A 17,151-nucleotide genomic window follows, 5' to 3' on the forward strand; every position below is an offset into this window, starting at 1 on the left:
GTCGCTGCTTGAGGTAAGTGACTGAAGGGGTTTTCACCCCTTCAGTAACCGGGCATTGCGGGGTGGGAGGGAGAGGGACCCTCCAGTGCCAGGAAAACGGATTGTTTTCCTGGCACTGGAGATTCCCTTTAACACTGCATCAAATAAAATAAAAAAATCATTATCAATTCAAAAGGCAGTGTTTTCCTGATCAGTATCACCCATCGCTGCTAGAAAATAAAATTAAAAAGTTACATTTTTCAGTATAATAAATTATCTTCAAAAATTCCATTTGTTAAAGAACATTCCGTCACAGTTACCGCTGCATGCAGCCAGCCAAGCTAAGCAGTTTTCACCAGCTAAACTGGAGTTAAAAGGTATTCATGTTCTAGTAACAGGTTTCTCTGTGTTCCTATTCTCTATATGGTATGGGTCATCTGTAAAGAAAGTTGAGGAGCTTGGGGTAAATAACAATCTATAGCTGTTGACCTCTCTAGAGCCAACAACAGATGCACTAATTAAGCTTAACAGATTGATTTAGAATCTTATGAGCAGACTTGCAACTTCAGCAACGTATGCCCCATTACTTCTCTGTCGGGGATGTCAGCAGGCAGTGTCTATCCAGATTAATTTTCAGGTTCGCTATCCATGAAAACCATCAACTTACTCCTATCCAGAAATTGTCTGCCGTGCATGTGCTTAATTTAGCATTTCGGATTATATACACCAGCCAAAATATTTCTGTAGCAGATCGGGGCAATTTGCTAAATTTTCTTACAGAAAGATATTCCAGCATCAAAAAAATACAGCATCGTTATTCTGTTTTTTGTTATTTCTGTATTTGAAAAACACAGGTGGTTTGTAGATATGTGCTTATTAAAGTTTGTCGTTTTTTGCGGTCATCAAAGCGGTCACGGCCAAGCTCAGGGTGGCTTCTATAGACCGTGACTAATTATTTTGAAGTTACTCCTTACTGCTGCGCAAAACAAACTCATCACATGATAAAAGGTACAACTAAAAATTGCTGACCTAGGTTTCATCTCTGTCATGTGCAAACAATTGTTAAGTTACTTATTGCTATTTTTCTAGCAAGATGGTGTTCTATAATACAGGTGTTTTGATACTGCACAAGTTTGCAACAAAGATCAAAATGTAAAAGCACTGATAAAATATACTATAAACACACTTTACGTGCACAAATATATCCATAGAAATCCTGTGTATTTATATATACGAACACACACACACACACACACACACACACATCAGTAATAAAAAACAAACAAATACCTTGAAATAGCATGGTTTGGCTAAAATCACTGCGCATATCATATCGACAAACAGCTTGAACTCTGAATAGGTACAGGATGTCCGGTGAAACATGGTTAATGATGATTTTCTGTTAAAGAAGAAAAAAAACACTGATAAGAACTCTCATTTCTCTGCGTTCAACACGACCACTGCCTTTGAACAGTGGGAGACGTTGATCTTAATTCCCACACTTTACTAATCTATTCATATTTGCACATCGCAATTCATGAAAAAAAAACCTTCCTCCAAAGAGCTCCAAGTCCTACAGGTGTTCATTTAAAACAGTTACGGGTGTCATTAAAAAAGCAATTTTAAGAGCTCAATAACACTTGTATATACAAAAGGAACGTCTGGGAAATATTTATGCAGCCAATAAAATCAGGGTTCAGTTTGAATCTATGCATTTTGAGTGGTTTGTCTTCTGTTTGATTTGTATGTGTTTTTTTTTTTTTTTTACATGTATTTATTTTTTTAATGTGGCCATAAACCAGACAATGTACTTGTGCCAAAAAGCGTTATCCTAAGTAGGCCCAATAAATAATACGTAGAACTGAATCCCATCTTCATTTTCTCTTTTAAGGTGTGACATTGAAATGTCCTTTATTAATCAACGGAATTATGCAACATACAAAGTGTTTCACACATAACGACAGATATATTTTGTAGTCCCATTTCACTTGTAAATCACTGCATTAATGTTTATCAATATAACATGAGAAGAGTCATCTGTACTCCTCTTGTCAAAGGAAAGTTTTTAAAATTCTAACGTTGAACACTTATAAATAGATCCCTGAGAAAAATATCGAGCAGTTCTATACATAGGTCATCTTGTTAACTTCAGACAGGTATGCTGCTTAGTTTGATTTGCAGCAACCTGTACAAGAGTTTGATGGGCATTATGTACCTGTGCAGAAGCCTTTTGAACTAGTATAGACAAAGGTATTTCTCCTTTTTCATCTAACATTTCCAGAATATACTTCTATGGTTTCAGCACGTCATTTATTTATAACTTGCAAAATATGAATTGGCGTTGGAAAATTTTATAGTATCCAGTTAATGCCAACTTCCTTTTGACAGTGACCACGTTTGATCAATTCTGAGTAGATTTACAGATATGAAGAATGTTTAAAAGCATGTTCTTAATCCTAATCATAAGAAATAATAGAATTGCTTTAAATTCCTAATTTGTATACATTGTAATGGTTTGCGCACCCTGAAATTTGATTAGTTAAAGACTGAAAGTGTTTTCCTAATTGCGATGTGAAATGATCTACCTATTTTATGGTGTCAAAATAAGGCATCCTAATTTTGATTAATTCTTTGATTAATTGTACTTGTTCTACATAATGTATACATGCAAATATTACAAAATGTTTACTTCTAAATTATCTTAATGTGCTTCACCAGGCAGCACAAAGGTCATTTTGGAAGTATATTACAAAGACCATTTAAAGATAATACTTCTCAATTCAGTCCTCAAGGGCCTGCAATGGTCCATGATTCATGGATTACCTAACGGTTTTAGTAAATTGTTTTTATATTGGGAAAGTCAGAAAGCATAAAGACAATGTCAAATATTTACATTTCTCAACAGAAACCATTAGTGCTCAATTACTATGCCATGATTATATCTTTCGGAGCTTGCAATACTTGCGCTAACGTACCACTAACATTCAAGCACACCAAAAACAGTGAAGCACCATAAATGGAAATAGATATTGAGAGAATAAGAGGTGGCTGGGGCTAGGCGCCTGAGGTAGTAATTAAGTGAGAGGGACAGAAGTATGAACAATTGAAAGTCCATGATCTATGTAAACAGATCCCTAAAGGCCTCAGAATATAATCAATCAGTTACCACCGAATTACCTATGCACCGTGCCCAAATCATGGAAAGACTAGTTTCCTAATTAGCCTCAACTCCTCCACCAGACCCTTCTCCAAACCAGGGATACATGCATTACGCTAATCCAACGCCGTATTATTGCTACCTGGAAAATGTAGAATTACTACATCATCTGACTAATAGTAGACTTGTGCATTCGGTGTTAAACAAATTGCAATTCATATACATGATTGCAGGCTGTCCAAATACCGTAACTCTGAATAGTCATATAACGGAAATGGACAATAGGAAACAGTTTTGTCTGGTAAGTGATCAGAAGCTCCGCTACTGGCACAAAAAAGGAAAAAAAGAAGATGATTGATGATTAGGGAACAGTCACTAAATGTTAATTTTATTCACAGATCAAGTGAGAAGTTACCAGTCGAGGGAAAAAGGAGGAGCAGTAAAACAATGTTCTATATTTTACATATTTAATGAATATATAAATATATATTTTTTGCTGCTCATTTTTCTCCCTCCTCTATTGGTTATTTCTTCTCACTTAACCTGTGAGCCAAATGGCGAGAAAGTTCACCTATGAGTATACTGCAACATAAATACATAATCTATTATGGACATACTTCTCAGTACACCGATTGGTTCATTTTTGCCCTCGTGGTTTGTCCAAATAGTGTTTAACCAAAATAATTGCATTGTTGAAATGCGTCCGAGCCAAAATGCCACATAGATGAATATCAGTCCACCCAATAAATGTTATTTTTATTTATTCGTCCGGACCACTTTTCCTGTCCGTACCACTATTTTTTTTCTCTCTAAGCACTAGTCTACTAAATAGTAAACAATGTATATGGTAAACATCTAATGATAAAGTTAATAATGTACCTAAATATGTGGAGGTAATTCTAAAAATCAATTCTGGAGCAAAGTTCTAAAAGTGAAACAATTACTTTTATAATTTTGCACCAGAATCTTTCCCATAACACCATTGTATTCGTGCCCATAATAAATTGTCTATCACCCCAGAACCAAAGGAGAAAAAAATGGTGGGCAGGTACAAGAATTTTTATTGGAAACTTTTTGTCACAATGTAATTTAGGAAAGAGAAAGCAGAAGATCAAGATTTTTTAGGTATTGTAATATGATATTGATGATGATATTAAAAGCCAAAATATTTTCGTCGGTAACCCAGATAAAGTTAAGCAGGGGGAATTAATAAATTTCTGTTGGAAATGATGTAAAATATGCCGTTGCATGAAACATTCATTTACATTATATTGTAAGTAATTTTTACTTGACCAAAAATAGTCATTAAGAATTTTTTCTTCCGAATAATATCTTTTATCTGCATACGGAATTGTGGATTTCACTATATGGCCAACTTCCTTTGATTAACATTAAATGCTTTCTTAGAAACCTGAAAGTGTTTCTTTGATTCCCGTGTTCTGAGATTTAGAAGGGCACATGCATTGCTCTCTGCTTTTGAGAAAGGCAAAAAACGCTGAAGACGCAAAATCTTAAAATAGTGCAGTGAAGTGAAAGCAAAAATTTCCATTTAAAAGTAACTCAAGTCTGCCTTTTTTCCTCTGAGACTGTGGCCTTGGTTACTTGCAAAAAGGTATACAATTCATACAAATCATTAGCTAAGAATCAAACAGTGATCAGTTTAAATTTTATTTTTTTAAATAAAAAAAATATGCAAAAGCATCTCTTCAACACGGCACAGTCTTTAGAACATTACATTTATTAATTTAAAATGGGCTATTCCAGTGTGCTGAATAGAATATTCTTGAAACTAAATTAAGCATTTATTCCATCCTCCCTATTAATTTTAATTATCACGATTGAGAAGTGGAATTAATTATTTAATCACTGTAATCACTTTACCACATTCCTTTGATATTTTTGTAAGGACATATCTTGTAGTCATGTGACACAAGGAGAGAACAATCTTAGGTTAAATATCTTTGTTACCATGGTGGCTGCGTAAAACAATCCTTAAAAAAAGGTATGTGATGTTCTTGAGTGTATACTCAACATACAAGAGTATTCCGTTTTTGTTTCTGATAGTGGAACAACATCATTAAAACACATTTATAATAAAATCCGAACTGGTTTTGTAATCTCCGAGCGCAACTATAATTTATAATACTAGAGATTAAGAGAGTCAAATTTTGACCCAACCGTGCTCATACGAGAGGATCATGACAACGTCTTACCAGTTGAACAAACAACTATTACTTTGAACAGACATCTTTTGTTTTTTCTCAAGAAAGATTGGGTGTTTGGCTGTTTTCTTAACTAAATGTTTGAGTGTTGGCCAACTCATGGATGAAGGCCTGAAAGGGAACACTTTTGAGTAATATTTGAGAATCATGACAACTTTACCAAGTCTTTGTCGCTGTCCTTAATGAAGGTCTTCTCTTTTTCTTCATCATTTTTAGTCCAGCTGTATGAAACCATGTAGTTTGTAACTGGAGGATGATATATGGTCTCTGGCTGATTCCATGTAACTAGTAAGGCCGTCTTGTTCACTTGTTGTACCTTCATGCTGACAGGAGGGGTACTGCAAACTAAATAAAAAAGAAAACACGTAAGGAATGATAAATATAACTCATTAACACATTTCCTAAGCAAACCAAGAATCTTGTGCTAATTAGAGATTAGAATGCAAGTTGTTCTATGCTGACCGATCTTCTGTTTACGTAGCAGTGTTGCATTTTTAATTTTAATTAGCGAAATACAGTTACTCATTCATCCTTGAAATATGCTAGAAGAGAAATAAAACCCTGCTAGGCCTAAATGTGCAGTCCTAGGTCTTTTTTTTCTTGTTTAAAATGCCATTTTGGTCGCTTCTATAAGCATTTTCAATAAATAAAAAGCAACAACACACAGTTAAGGTCTGTTTATCGCACAGATTATAATTGTAAAAACAATTATACAAACAGTAATATTTTCATTTTAAAGCCAACGGTAAATAAGCAAACTTTATAAAGCCCTGTATGTTAAATAATTTGGAATTAATAAAGTATGTTATTAATTCCCATGCAACTGTTTGGTCTACGTTGATGTGACAGATAGAAGACCCTTTTCTGCTACCTCTTTGGATATGTAGTATCTTAGCCAGGGAAGAACACAAAGGCACTACCACAATTATTTGGTAGTAATAGGAAGCCAACTCTGAATGTTTAGACAATAAACATTTGTCCGGGCACCTTGAGAAACGGTCAATGGTCATGATTTTGCTAGGACAGCCTTGAAAGCAGGACAATAGAATACAAATTCGAGCCAGTTGTATTTCATTTTTGCTGTGCATGTGCAGTGGCAGTCTCATGGCACAGAGTGCACGCATAAATGGAGTGTTCTATTGTGTTCATAATCATTGCATTGCATAAGACTCAAGATCAATCCTTTACATTCCCCTTTAGTGTGGTTCTAAAATGCGTTTGGCGACCGCCAATAATAAATAAAATAAAATTAATAAATTAGAGTTTATTCTATTTTGTTTCAAAGGTTGTTAATTGTAAAAATGAGATCATGTTTGAGAAGTTATGACTATTCATAAACAGTAAAAATCAATTAAATTAAATTATTAGCATACTGTGCACATATGGTCTTATGTTGGATATGAAGAGTTTGAACAAAATATTTTCAGTTTTCGGAGAAAGATGTGATTGTGAGTTTCCATTCAACACCATTTGGCCAGACCTTTTAGCATCTGGTCTTAAGATCTTCACATGTCTAGATGTGGGTGCAAGTCAGGTGTATGTTACGGTCAATCTGCATTAACCTGAATGCGGTCTATACCTGCTGTTCATTCCAGAACACATCTGGAGGCTGCCTGAACTAAAATGTAAATGTTTCAGCCTTGGAAGGCACCGGCAACGAGTAAAAGCTGGGATGGGCTGACAAGTCAAAAGGAAAGACACGGCTTTTGGAGAGATTTTCCAATATCACAATTTGCACAGACAGTTCTCTTCCTTTATATTAGAAAACTATTGCTTCAAAAGTCCAAGGGAAGAAGATCTGCAATTTGACATAGTACCGGTATATAAAAAATAGGATGGTTTCTGAGTCACTTAAACCTCTAAATACAGACACAGGAATTGTCATTTCTGCTCCAATATTAAAACAATACTGTTCTCTGTGTGTTTGATATTACTTATTTTCAAAGAATAAGCATTGCATTAACATGGAGAACACAACACAACCATGGCACGCTTTGCAAATATCTAGATTCCGTAAAACATGGCCAAAGGCCATCTGCTCAAAATATAAAAATGTACATAACATACTATTATATATATTACATAATCTGCCTGTAATTTCAGACAGATCGGGATTTCACATCCTTTATATAACAGTGTCTCTGGAGAGCGAGAATCAAGGGATCCATCGATTTTAATGTAACACTAGGGTGTACATGTGGTGTAGGGCTGCGTGAGATTAATAGGCTTCCAAATCCTGAACAATAGCTGCAGTACATAGCGGATTTAATTAGTCCTACCACCCCTTCTGTTACGCACATGTCACACGATGTACATGTCATCCACTTTAAATTTCTTACAAAGCTGTGACAGCCCATACTACTATGTATGTGCATGTTTATCAGGTGTATGCACTAAAGTTATAACTGCTAACAGGGCCAGATTAAAGGAAAACTACTGTGTTAGGAATACTAAACTGTATTCTTAACACTATAGTGTCCCTCTGCCTCCACGCCAGCCCCCCCCCCTCATTCCCAACCCCCTCCCACCCCCCCGATCTTTCTTACACTTACCGGATTCCAGCGAATTGGTTCCTCAGCAACCTCCTCACGTGACATCACGGCAATGAGAGAATGCACATGCACCGTGAATGCAGATAAACGCATTAGGCCCTTCCCATAGGTAAACATTGAATCAATGTTTTCCTACGGGAATTTTTAAGACGCTGGATGTCCTCTTGCAAAGCGTGAGGACGTCCAGCGTCATCTCACGGAGTTTAACTCTGTGTGAATCGAGAAAGGCAGTCTTAACCCCGCAATTTAAACATTGCAGCTTCTCTACAACTGCATTTTTTTTACATGGCAGGGTTAAGGAGATAGAAACAACACTGCACCCAGACCACTTCAATGAAATTAAGTGATCTGGATGCCTAAGGTGTCTCTTTAAGGTTACCTAGGGCTCAAATCAGGGAGCCAGATTGTGTGCAAGACAGGGTGCCCTCCTGTTTCTGCGTAGGCTCTAGGCACCCACCTTGCTTGCATAATGGTTTATCCGCCTTTCACTGCTAAAAAATCAAAGACAAAATAAAAATAGCTAAGGAGGAAAAAAAAAAATTGGTTCAACAATGCTTCCACTTCATCCACTTTGGCCTTAAATTTTAAATTCACTTTGAAATGTGCTGCATACTTCCAAACAGTACTAGGTTCAGTGGAACAGTCTCAAACATAGGCTAATAATGCCCCAGGTTTGATCTCTGGTGTGCTGCATTTGGAGACACCAGAGACCAATTTACTATAAAGCTGAAACTGTGATTAAATGCACTCTCACTGTGCCAATTACAATGAGGATATTGAGACAATGGAAAATGGAGTGCTTTTAACATTGCTCTGTGCATGTGCTACCCTCAGTGGGACCAGCGAGAGTGGTGGAAGGTATTCATGCCAGACTGACTTGCTCTTTTTTAGATGGCTGGTTACACATGGGTGGCTAGTTACACATGCCTCCTATCTGCATGCAACATCCCCCATCTCTGTTCCATTTCTCCCAAAACAATAGGGAGTGGCATACACAAAAACTACGAACTAACTTTCCCGACTTTGTGTCACCCAAGTGTGAAAACAGTGGACGGAAGACTTAGAAAGCAATAACATTTTCAATTGACGGTACCTTGAAGGATGTGAGTATCGGGATTTAATCTTCAATTCTTTTATTACGTAAAAAAATTAAGAAAATTTACTTAAATACATAAAATCAAATGCATACCCTTACAAAAACAAACAGGCACTATATACTAGAGAATAGCGCTAAAATAATCTTGTGGTCGCTACTGGCCATGGGTGTAGACTGGTGTAGACTGGAGACAGTTCAATGCCGATATGGCTCCCGGAGGCCTCAATATCCCACTGAGTTTCCATCTAAATTGTCTCAATTATTCCCAGGGATAAAGTAACTTCGCCAGCCACCAGAAAACTGAGATTGCTGGGATACATCCTACTGCTGTCATCTACAGGACTTTCGCGGGTACCATCAATGTAAATTTAATTGAGTATTCACACTTGGGTGACAGTAAGGTGTGAGTTAAATAGTCTATTTGTATGCCACACCCCACCCCACCCCATTTTTTGTGGTTTTATTCTGCGGGTTTGTTTTAACAGAGGTGTGTATATTATATTATTGTATATTATATCCATAAAACGCAACATTGGGAGACATTAAGCTACTTTTCCCTCAAATGGTATGGCAGCAACAACCTCTTTGCTGTGGAATAAAATGTAATAAAAATGCATGTTAATCATGTAAAACAAAAAAATACAAAATGCAACTGTCCTATATATAAAAAACACACTGGCCCTTTGTAGGGTTCTATTCCCATTAGCGACAAGCTAGGTCTTCATATGAAACAGAGGTAAATAAACTGCCGCTAGGATGCAGCCGCAAATGTTGTCTTAATCATTTTGTGTCAACAGATTATTTCAATTTTCTTTTTGATATATTCATATTTATAGGGAATATATACAATGTATGCATTTCCCAAGCTTTTAACAGAACTCTATAACATAACATTTACACACAGAGGAAATGAAAAAGGCTTGACAGCCCTTCCTATAAGTGTCTCTCTCTGTCTTTTTTTTTTTTTAATTCTTTATTTTTCAAACGCCACAACAGCGTACATATATATTCATATAGATTGAGCAGTGGCATGAGTGCGTGCACATTTTTTTTTTTTTTTTAAATACAAACAATATAACAGGCTTAACATTGATGAATAGTTACTGCCATGCAGTGTAGCATGTGGATGAGTTAACGTTGCTTAGCTGTACACTATTGCAGTATAATGAATGCTGGGACATACAAGTCTGCATGGAAAACAAAACTGATGATTCAATCGTAGGATATAGCAGACATGAGAATTTCTTGTTAAATATATTAGGTAGATGAGAAATCTGGCCACACTGAATGGCTAGTACATTGAACCCCCAAGGCTTTACACCCTTAAACATAGCTGCATTTTACGTGTTAACACAAGCAAGCTATTCGTATGTTGCCATTTGTATTTCTCAGCTGATTATAATTGGTTAGTAAACATTACGTATGTAGTCGGATTGCTAGTCAATGTGTATCGATCATCTTTAGCTAAACACAGTACTGAGTATTACTCTCTATTAAGTACCTTATAGGTAGTTTACATGCTAGGTTATGCTTTTGTGTAGGATTAAGGTGAGTGTTAACGACAGAATACCTAAGTAGATTAATAACAGGAGTCCACCCCGTTAAACAGGATATGTACTGTCCTTTGTGCCCATGTCAGCCCTTCGATGTGCCCTTAGGCAGTCCGGGTCTTCTCATCCAATGCCCAGTTTGTAAAGTGACCGTTGGTCTCTCTGTAGCTGGCAGGCCTTGTACGGGTATGTACTTTTTCTAGGAGTATGAGGTTGTGTTGCGGCTGTGTGCCACATGGCGTCTCTGCGCACTGGTCCGCTATCTTGTGGGGCTGTAGGTGTCAGAGTGCCGTTTGTCTGAACTCCTTCCTTGCCCCCCTGCCGCCACTTGCCTTTTGCTGTGTGTTCCATGCCTCTGTTGGGCTGTAAGTAGGCGGTTTTGCAGAGGTCGCTTCTTTTTGCATAGGCGCCGCTTTTCCATCTGGGTGCATGGTGTCGTTGGCTTTTGAGTGGGTCTGTGCGAGCGGGTCTGCGGCATCATCGGGGGCAGCCCCAGGTTGGTCGTGCTTTTGTGTACCCGGTTGTCGTGCTGCCAGGTTTGCCCAGAATCTGTCGAAGATTTGGTTAAGTCACTTTTGAGAGGCTGCAAGGTAGTCTTCGGTTGTGGGGCTGCCCGTTGTGTTCGCCTTCTCGGATGCCGCTCCTTGGCACTGCCCATTAGGTCTTGGGTGCAGTGGTGGGGGGCCTCCAGAGGCCAGGATAACCCCCACCGGTCAAAAGGGGGGGGGGAGGTATAGGTCCGCCATGTTTAGCCGTGGCCGACGCTGGAGAGCGGCCGTCTCTCCTACGTCTAATATACTTGTAGGCCGCGAAAGGTTGAGGGCAGGTAATCCGGACCCGGGGGTTCAGAGTTCGGTATCGCCGTGATCCCTGCGATCCCCTCTCTCTGCAGCCTGTTAGTTTTGCGGTTTATTCCGTTGCTTGATTTCGTGCATAGATGTTTTTAGCTTGTCTGGCCCAGGAGCCTGTGCAACATGCGTCCAATCGGCTAGCCAGTCAAGCCCCGCCGTCTCTCTCGGTCTTAAGTGTTGATCTTTACTATTATTAACTTCCGAGCTTCCTCAATTTATGGTTTCTCCTATAGAATTCCTTCCAAGTCCAGTTTATGGATTAATTCATAGATCAACCCACTGAATTATTGGGCGACGTTACACGGTCTCAAATTCCATTCACAATGAATGTCAACAGCTTTCCCAGTGATGTGTTGGTTCAGTTTCTCTGAAAAGGCATATGTGCTTTGTCTTGATCTGCTACCTAACTGTGCAAGCAAATGGTACAGAAATTTTTCAAACACATTTCTCAAGTTCTTCACTTGCTTTATCTTGTTTTCCTACAAACGTTAAAAGGACACCAGTTACAAAGAAAAAAAAATGGCCAATGCCCCCGGTCATTTGCTATAAAATATGCACCACATATTTCTTAGCATTGTTAATTTGAACCAGTCAAATACTATAAATAATAAAGAAGAGATAAGCAAGAAGAAACTAAATAAATTGCCATTAAAGAGAAAGATTAAATTCCTGATTTAGGCAGGACAGCCCTGATTTTGGAGTCACATCCCACCATTGTCAATTTTGCTCCCCGGTGTCCTGCATTTAGAACACCAGCAAACTGTCCCCAGCAGCAACAGAGTGAGTACGGAGGGATCTAGGACCATGCAGAGAACGCTTTAGGACATTCTCTAATAAGCGAGTGGGGTGGCATGCTAGGCACTTTTGATTAACAAGCAACGCAGAGGCAACGTACTCTGAATAAGTTTAGATAGGAGCCGAAGATGAGGATGTCTTCTTAAAAAGTAAAAGTCACTTTGTCAGATTTAAAACAACCTAGCTATTTGTTCAGTTGTTTTAGTTTGTTTTGTTTTTTTAATTTTTTTATTGTTTATCACCTTAAGGACACAACTTCTGAAATAAAAAGGAATCATGACGGAATAGATCCGTCATGTGTCCTTAAGGGGTTATTTTATTTTCAGGCAAAGTACGTAAATTAGTTAGCGCTTACAATGCCATACTCATGGGACCTGGAGCATACAACACACTCTCTTTTCTGGAAGGGATACTCCATTTTTAAACTCCACTAAAGAAAGAAATTTACATTGCAAAACATGAAAAACAAATATTTATATCTTTCAATTTGACTTGCGTGATAATGTGCTATGATCACAACAGGTACACTTCAAGGTTACAGTCTATGGCCTCAATTTAATATTTTTGGTGACTTTTTTTTGGATACACCTTTAGCCCTGGGGCATGCAATGTCATCCTGCAAAAGTAGCCTTAATGCAGTTATAGCAGCATAACACGCTCTAACGATCTGGACCTCCCTCTGGTCAGCATGCTTATCCTCCACAATGATCTCAGTGGACCTGCCTGACAACCCAGCCAATGACACCATGATCACATGGCGTGGATCTGCTGGGTTGCCGGAGCAGGGGGACTGTCTGGGTTGTCAGGCAGATCCCCCAATATATAATTCATGAAATAATATAAGTATGCAATACTAATAAAAATCTACACTTCCCATAAAACCTGTACATGGGGGTACTGTTGTACTCGTGAGACATCACTGAACACAAATATGATGGTTTTAGAGAAATAAAATGTATAATGACAATAACTATCAGTAAAAAGCCAATTTGTGTGTGGATAAAAATGCAAAAACACAAATATGAACACTAACATATGTAATGTATACATGGACATACCACACATTTTTAATACCCTGGGTTGTCTACTTTTGCCAACGATATGCAATAATGGGGGTCATTTTTATTCCTGGGCCGCCGTATGGTCTCAAAGGCAACATAGGCCATGCAAACCAATCTGACAAATTTTAATGTATAAAAACTGAAACGGGCAAGCTCTTTATTTGACCCTATAACTTTCCAAAATACATAACACTTGTACATGAGAGGCATTGTTGTACCCATGTATGTGTATTTTACTAAAAGCTAACAGTATTATGACATCCAAAGTTCAAATGCCACGTATAACAACATTTCTTAATTTCTCACACTTTTTGGGGGATTTTATTCATATTAAATCATATGTAAATATTTTACTTGAAATCAAAGCCCTATTTCTCCTAAACCAAATGATACATAATACGGGTGGGTGAACGTAACATTAAAGAGGAAAATTATAGTTTAATAGACATATCTCAAATTCTTGGTTTTGTTCTTGTTCAGAACTTGGACAATTGCGTCCGCCCTTAAGATGTTAAAATAATTTAATATTTTGGAAAATGTGTTAATATTTAGAAATGTTGTTATATATTTTTTTATATTTAATTTTTTTTTTTTAAGTTTATTCAAAAATATTAAATCTTTTGAAAAGCTTAACCAAAAATATTAAATCAAGGTCAATGTCTCTAATACAGCGATGCAAAATAAACAGAACAGGGGGTTCCATGCTAACCTATGTGCTCCTACAATGTACTTCATTGTACATCCTGTATATATATTTCTAACCTTAGATTGCAAATGTTGACATAGTCCAGCTTCTGACTGTATATAGAACATAAGGTAATGTAATTATAAGATCATCTGCACTAAATGCATATGAGAGTTAAAGGGACACTATGGTCATGTTTACATTGCTGCCTAGTAACACGTCTAGTGGCAGTCGCTTAGAAAGCCACTAGAAGTGCTTCCTAGTCCATTGCTGCAAAGTGTGCAGCTCCTACATTCAGCGTCTCCACGCTCTGCTGATTGGCACAACATTTTGCCATGCATCCATAAAAGCCTCCGGAAAGCATTGTATTGGCGGAGATCATCAAAATTGATGGTCTAAGCAATGGAGGTGGGGACAGCTGCGGCGAGACCGGCACAGCGGTTGAGAAAAGGTACGTTTAACACCTTTTTATTCCATAGAGAGTGGGGCAGGACACCTAAATATGCATTCCTAATACTAAAGTGTTAGAAATACGTTTGCATTCCTAACACTTTAGTGTTTCTTTAAGTCTAAATTCCAACGTACTGGTCACTGATGGATTGTGTAGTCCCTTCACTAGTTGTTTAAAATGTGTAAATAGTGCATTTTAGATTAGATAAATTGACTAAATTTGAAGCAGTTATTTGAAGGAATATTTAGACACATTACATTTTTTTGATGCACAATATTCAGATTCCCCGCATCCACCCAGCATGTAAAAACATGACCGCTCGTCATCATGTATACATGCACTCAACTTAAACATATGATTGATCAATGAATCCCTATTACCTTAAAGCTACTTATTTTAAAATCTTTTTCACATTGTAGTGCATATTTCGGTCAACTGAGAAAAACAAAAAAATGACAAGCCTTAGAATTACATTTCAATTTGATTTGATTTTGGCCAGAAGAATGAATGAACGGATGAATGAAATTTTAGGACCTCTTCTGCCCCACTAGCAACCATCTTTATATGCTCTGGTGGTCTGTGACGGCCCAGAATGAGATTCAAGATTCCACATTAATAAACTAACGTCCCCAATGATTACCTTCTGCAAACATACTTTAGATGAATTACAACTATATCTGTTTTCATTCTGAAATATCCCCCTAACCCTTGCCATTTTCCATTTCATATAAACATTTATATTCAGAGTTTCTTATGCATTACATATAGACAATGCAAAATAATCTGTGTTGTAGGTACTTAGAATATACAATCGTGTTCAATGCTATTCAATGAAAGTCAATTTTCTGTGAGAAGAACCCTCGCCCAACTAACACTGGCAAACATCAAAAGCCCATTCTCGACTTCCAAGTATAATCTTTTCTATATTCATGACTAGAGTCTTCACTAAGTACGTAAAACATCTCATTGGGATGGAATGTTTTATTCCAGCTAAATAAAATAATTAGTTTGATATGTTTTGTAAAAGAAAATCAGCTTGGACAATATTTCTTTGAATATTATATTTCTTTAAGGTCACCTCCCTAATCATACTTGAAATTCAACAGGAAAAACACAACTGATGCAATCAAGCCAACGAGCCTATACATTATTAATAAGTATTGACATTTAAGGCCATTATAAAACGCTACTGATTCATAATACAGAGGCATAATGCACACAACTATTTGTGAGATTGTTATCGGTTGATGTTCACATTAATTCTGTATTGTATGAAATGAAGAGATATTTAGCTTCACAAATGAGTTGGTGACATTTAAGAGAGATACAGAAAGGTACAGGTAATGATATGCTTTAAGTCCAGCAGAGTATCAAGGAGTTATAATTCTACCACAGTTGGAAATCTTCTTTTAGCTACCCCTAGGGCCGAACTGTGAATTTTTTTTTGGCCCAGGCAGAAGGGGGCAGGGCCAGAGAGGGTGTGTTTTGTCATTACTAATGACAAGCACGTCCCCTCTCAAAGTGAGCATGTTGGTTCAATGCGCAGAGCCCCGCTGCAGAGCTCTAGCATGAGAAAAGTTCTGCGCAGTGCAGCAAATGTAATAACTTGCTTGCGCTGTGTTTGTTTTAACTTGTCTCTGGTGTCTCCATAAGTGGGATACCAGAGGACAAAAGGGTCTGGAAAGTGTATGGTGCATTTGTTTGGAGCCTGCTTGTGGGATTGCGTGTGTGTAGAGTGAGCTGATTGTGGTGTGGTATTGTGTAAATAGGTTGATTTAATTCCTGTTTGTGGTTTAATATGTGTGGCTAGGGGCTGTAGAGAGAGTGTGTGTGTGTGTGTAGGGGGCATAGTGTGTATAGGAGGTGTAGCCAGTGTGTGCATACGGGCTGTAGTGTGTGTGTGTATATAGATGATGTAGTGTGTGTAGGGGTTGTAGAGAGTGTGTGTTTAGATAATTTTGTATGTGTTTGCTTACAAGGAAAGTAGTGTGTGCATAGGGGATCCAGAGTTTGTATGTCAGGAATGTAGTGTGTGTAGGTGGTGCAGTGTGTGTGTTGAAGATCTAGTGTGTAAAGGACCCAGAGTTAGTATAGGATATTGTGTGCGTGTGTGTGTGTGTATATATATATATAGGATTCAGAGTGTACATTTTATATGTTTGGATGTATTGTATGTGTGAGGGGTGCAGTGTGTTGGATGTGCTATGTGTAAAGGGTGCAGCATGTGTGTGAGGGGTGCAGTGTATGTGTAAGAGGGTGTGTGTCATCTGCCATCACATTCCATGTTTCTAATAGTCTGTCTGTTAACTCACTGAGGGTTAATTTATATATTGTATATGTGTGTGCTGTATATGTGTGAAAGTGTGCTGTGTGTGTCAGAGGGCGCTGCGTGTGTCAGAGGGCGCTGCGTGTGTCAGAGGGCGCTGCGTGTGTCAGAGGGCGCTGCGTGTGTCAGAGGGCGCTGCGTCTGTCAGAGGGCGCTGCGTCTGTCAGAGGGCGCTGCGTCTGTCAGAGGGCGCTGCGTCTGTCAGAGGGCGCTGCGTCTGTCAGAGGGCGCTGCGTCTGTCAGAGGGCGCTGCGTCTGTCAGAGGGCGCTGCGTCTGTCAGAGGGCGCTGCGTCTGTCAGAGGGCGCTGCGTCTGTCAGAGGGCGCTGCGTCTGTCAGAGGGCGCTGCGTCTGTCAGAGGGCGCTGCGTCTGTCAGAGGGCGCTGCGTCTGTCAGAGGGCGCTGCGTCTGTCAGAGGGCGCTGCGT

General features: G+C 38.4%; 1 protein-coding gene across 3 annotated transcripts in view; it reads right to left on the reverse strand.

Annotated features, from left to right (window-relative positions):
- Positions 1 to 17,151, reverse strand: part of PTPRG (protein tyrosine phosphatase receptor type G) — a 486,380-nt gene that overhangs the window by 113,286 nt on the left and 355,943 nt on the right. For all 3 annotated transcript variants that reach the window (XM_063426859.1, XM_063426861.1, XM_063426860.1), the window contains exons 9-10: positions 5,519 to 5,703; positions 1,270 to 1,378 (exon numbers count right to left, since the gene is read on the reverse strand). In XM_063426859.1, coding sequence (XP_063282929.1) covers positions 1,270 to 1,378; positions 5,519 to 5,703 — 294 coding nt within the window. The remainder of the gene's footprint in view (positions 1 to 1,269; positions 1,379 to 5,518; positions 5,704 to 17,151) is intronic.

The sequence above is a fragment of the Pelobates fuscus genome, chromosome 7 (assembly GCF_036172605.1).
Source record: "Pelobates fuscus isolate aPelFus1 chromosome 7, aPelFus1.pri, whole genome shotgun sequence".
In the NCBI taxonomy this organism is placed as follows: Eukaryota; Metazoa; Chordata; class Amphibia; order Anura; family Pelobatidae; genus Pelobates; species Pelobates fuscus.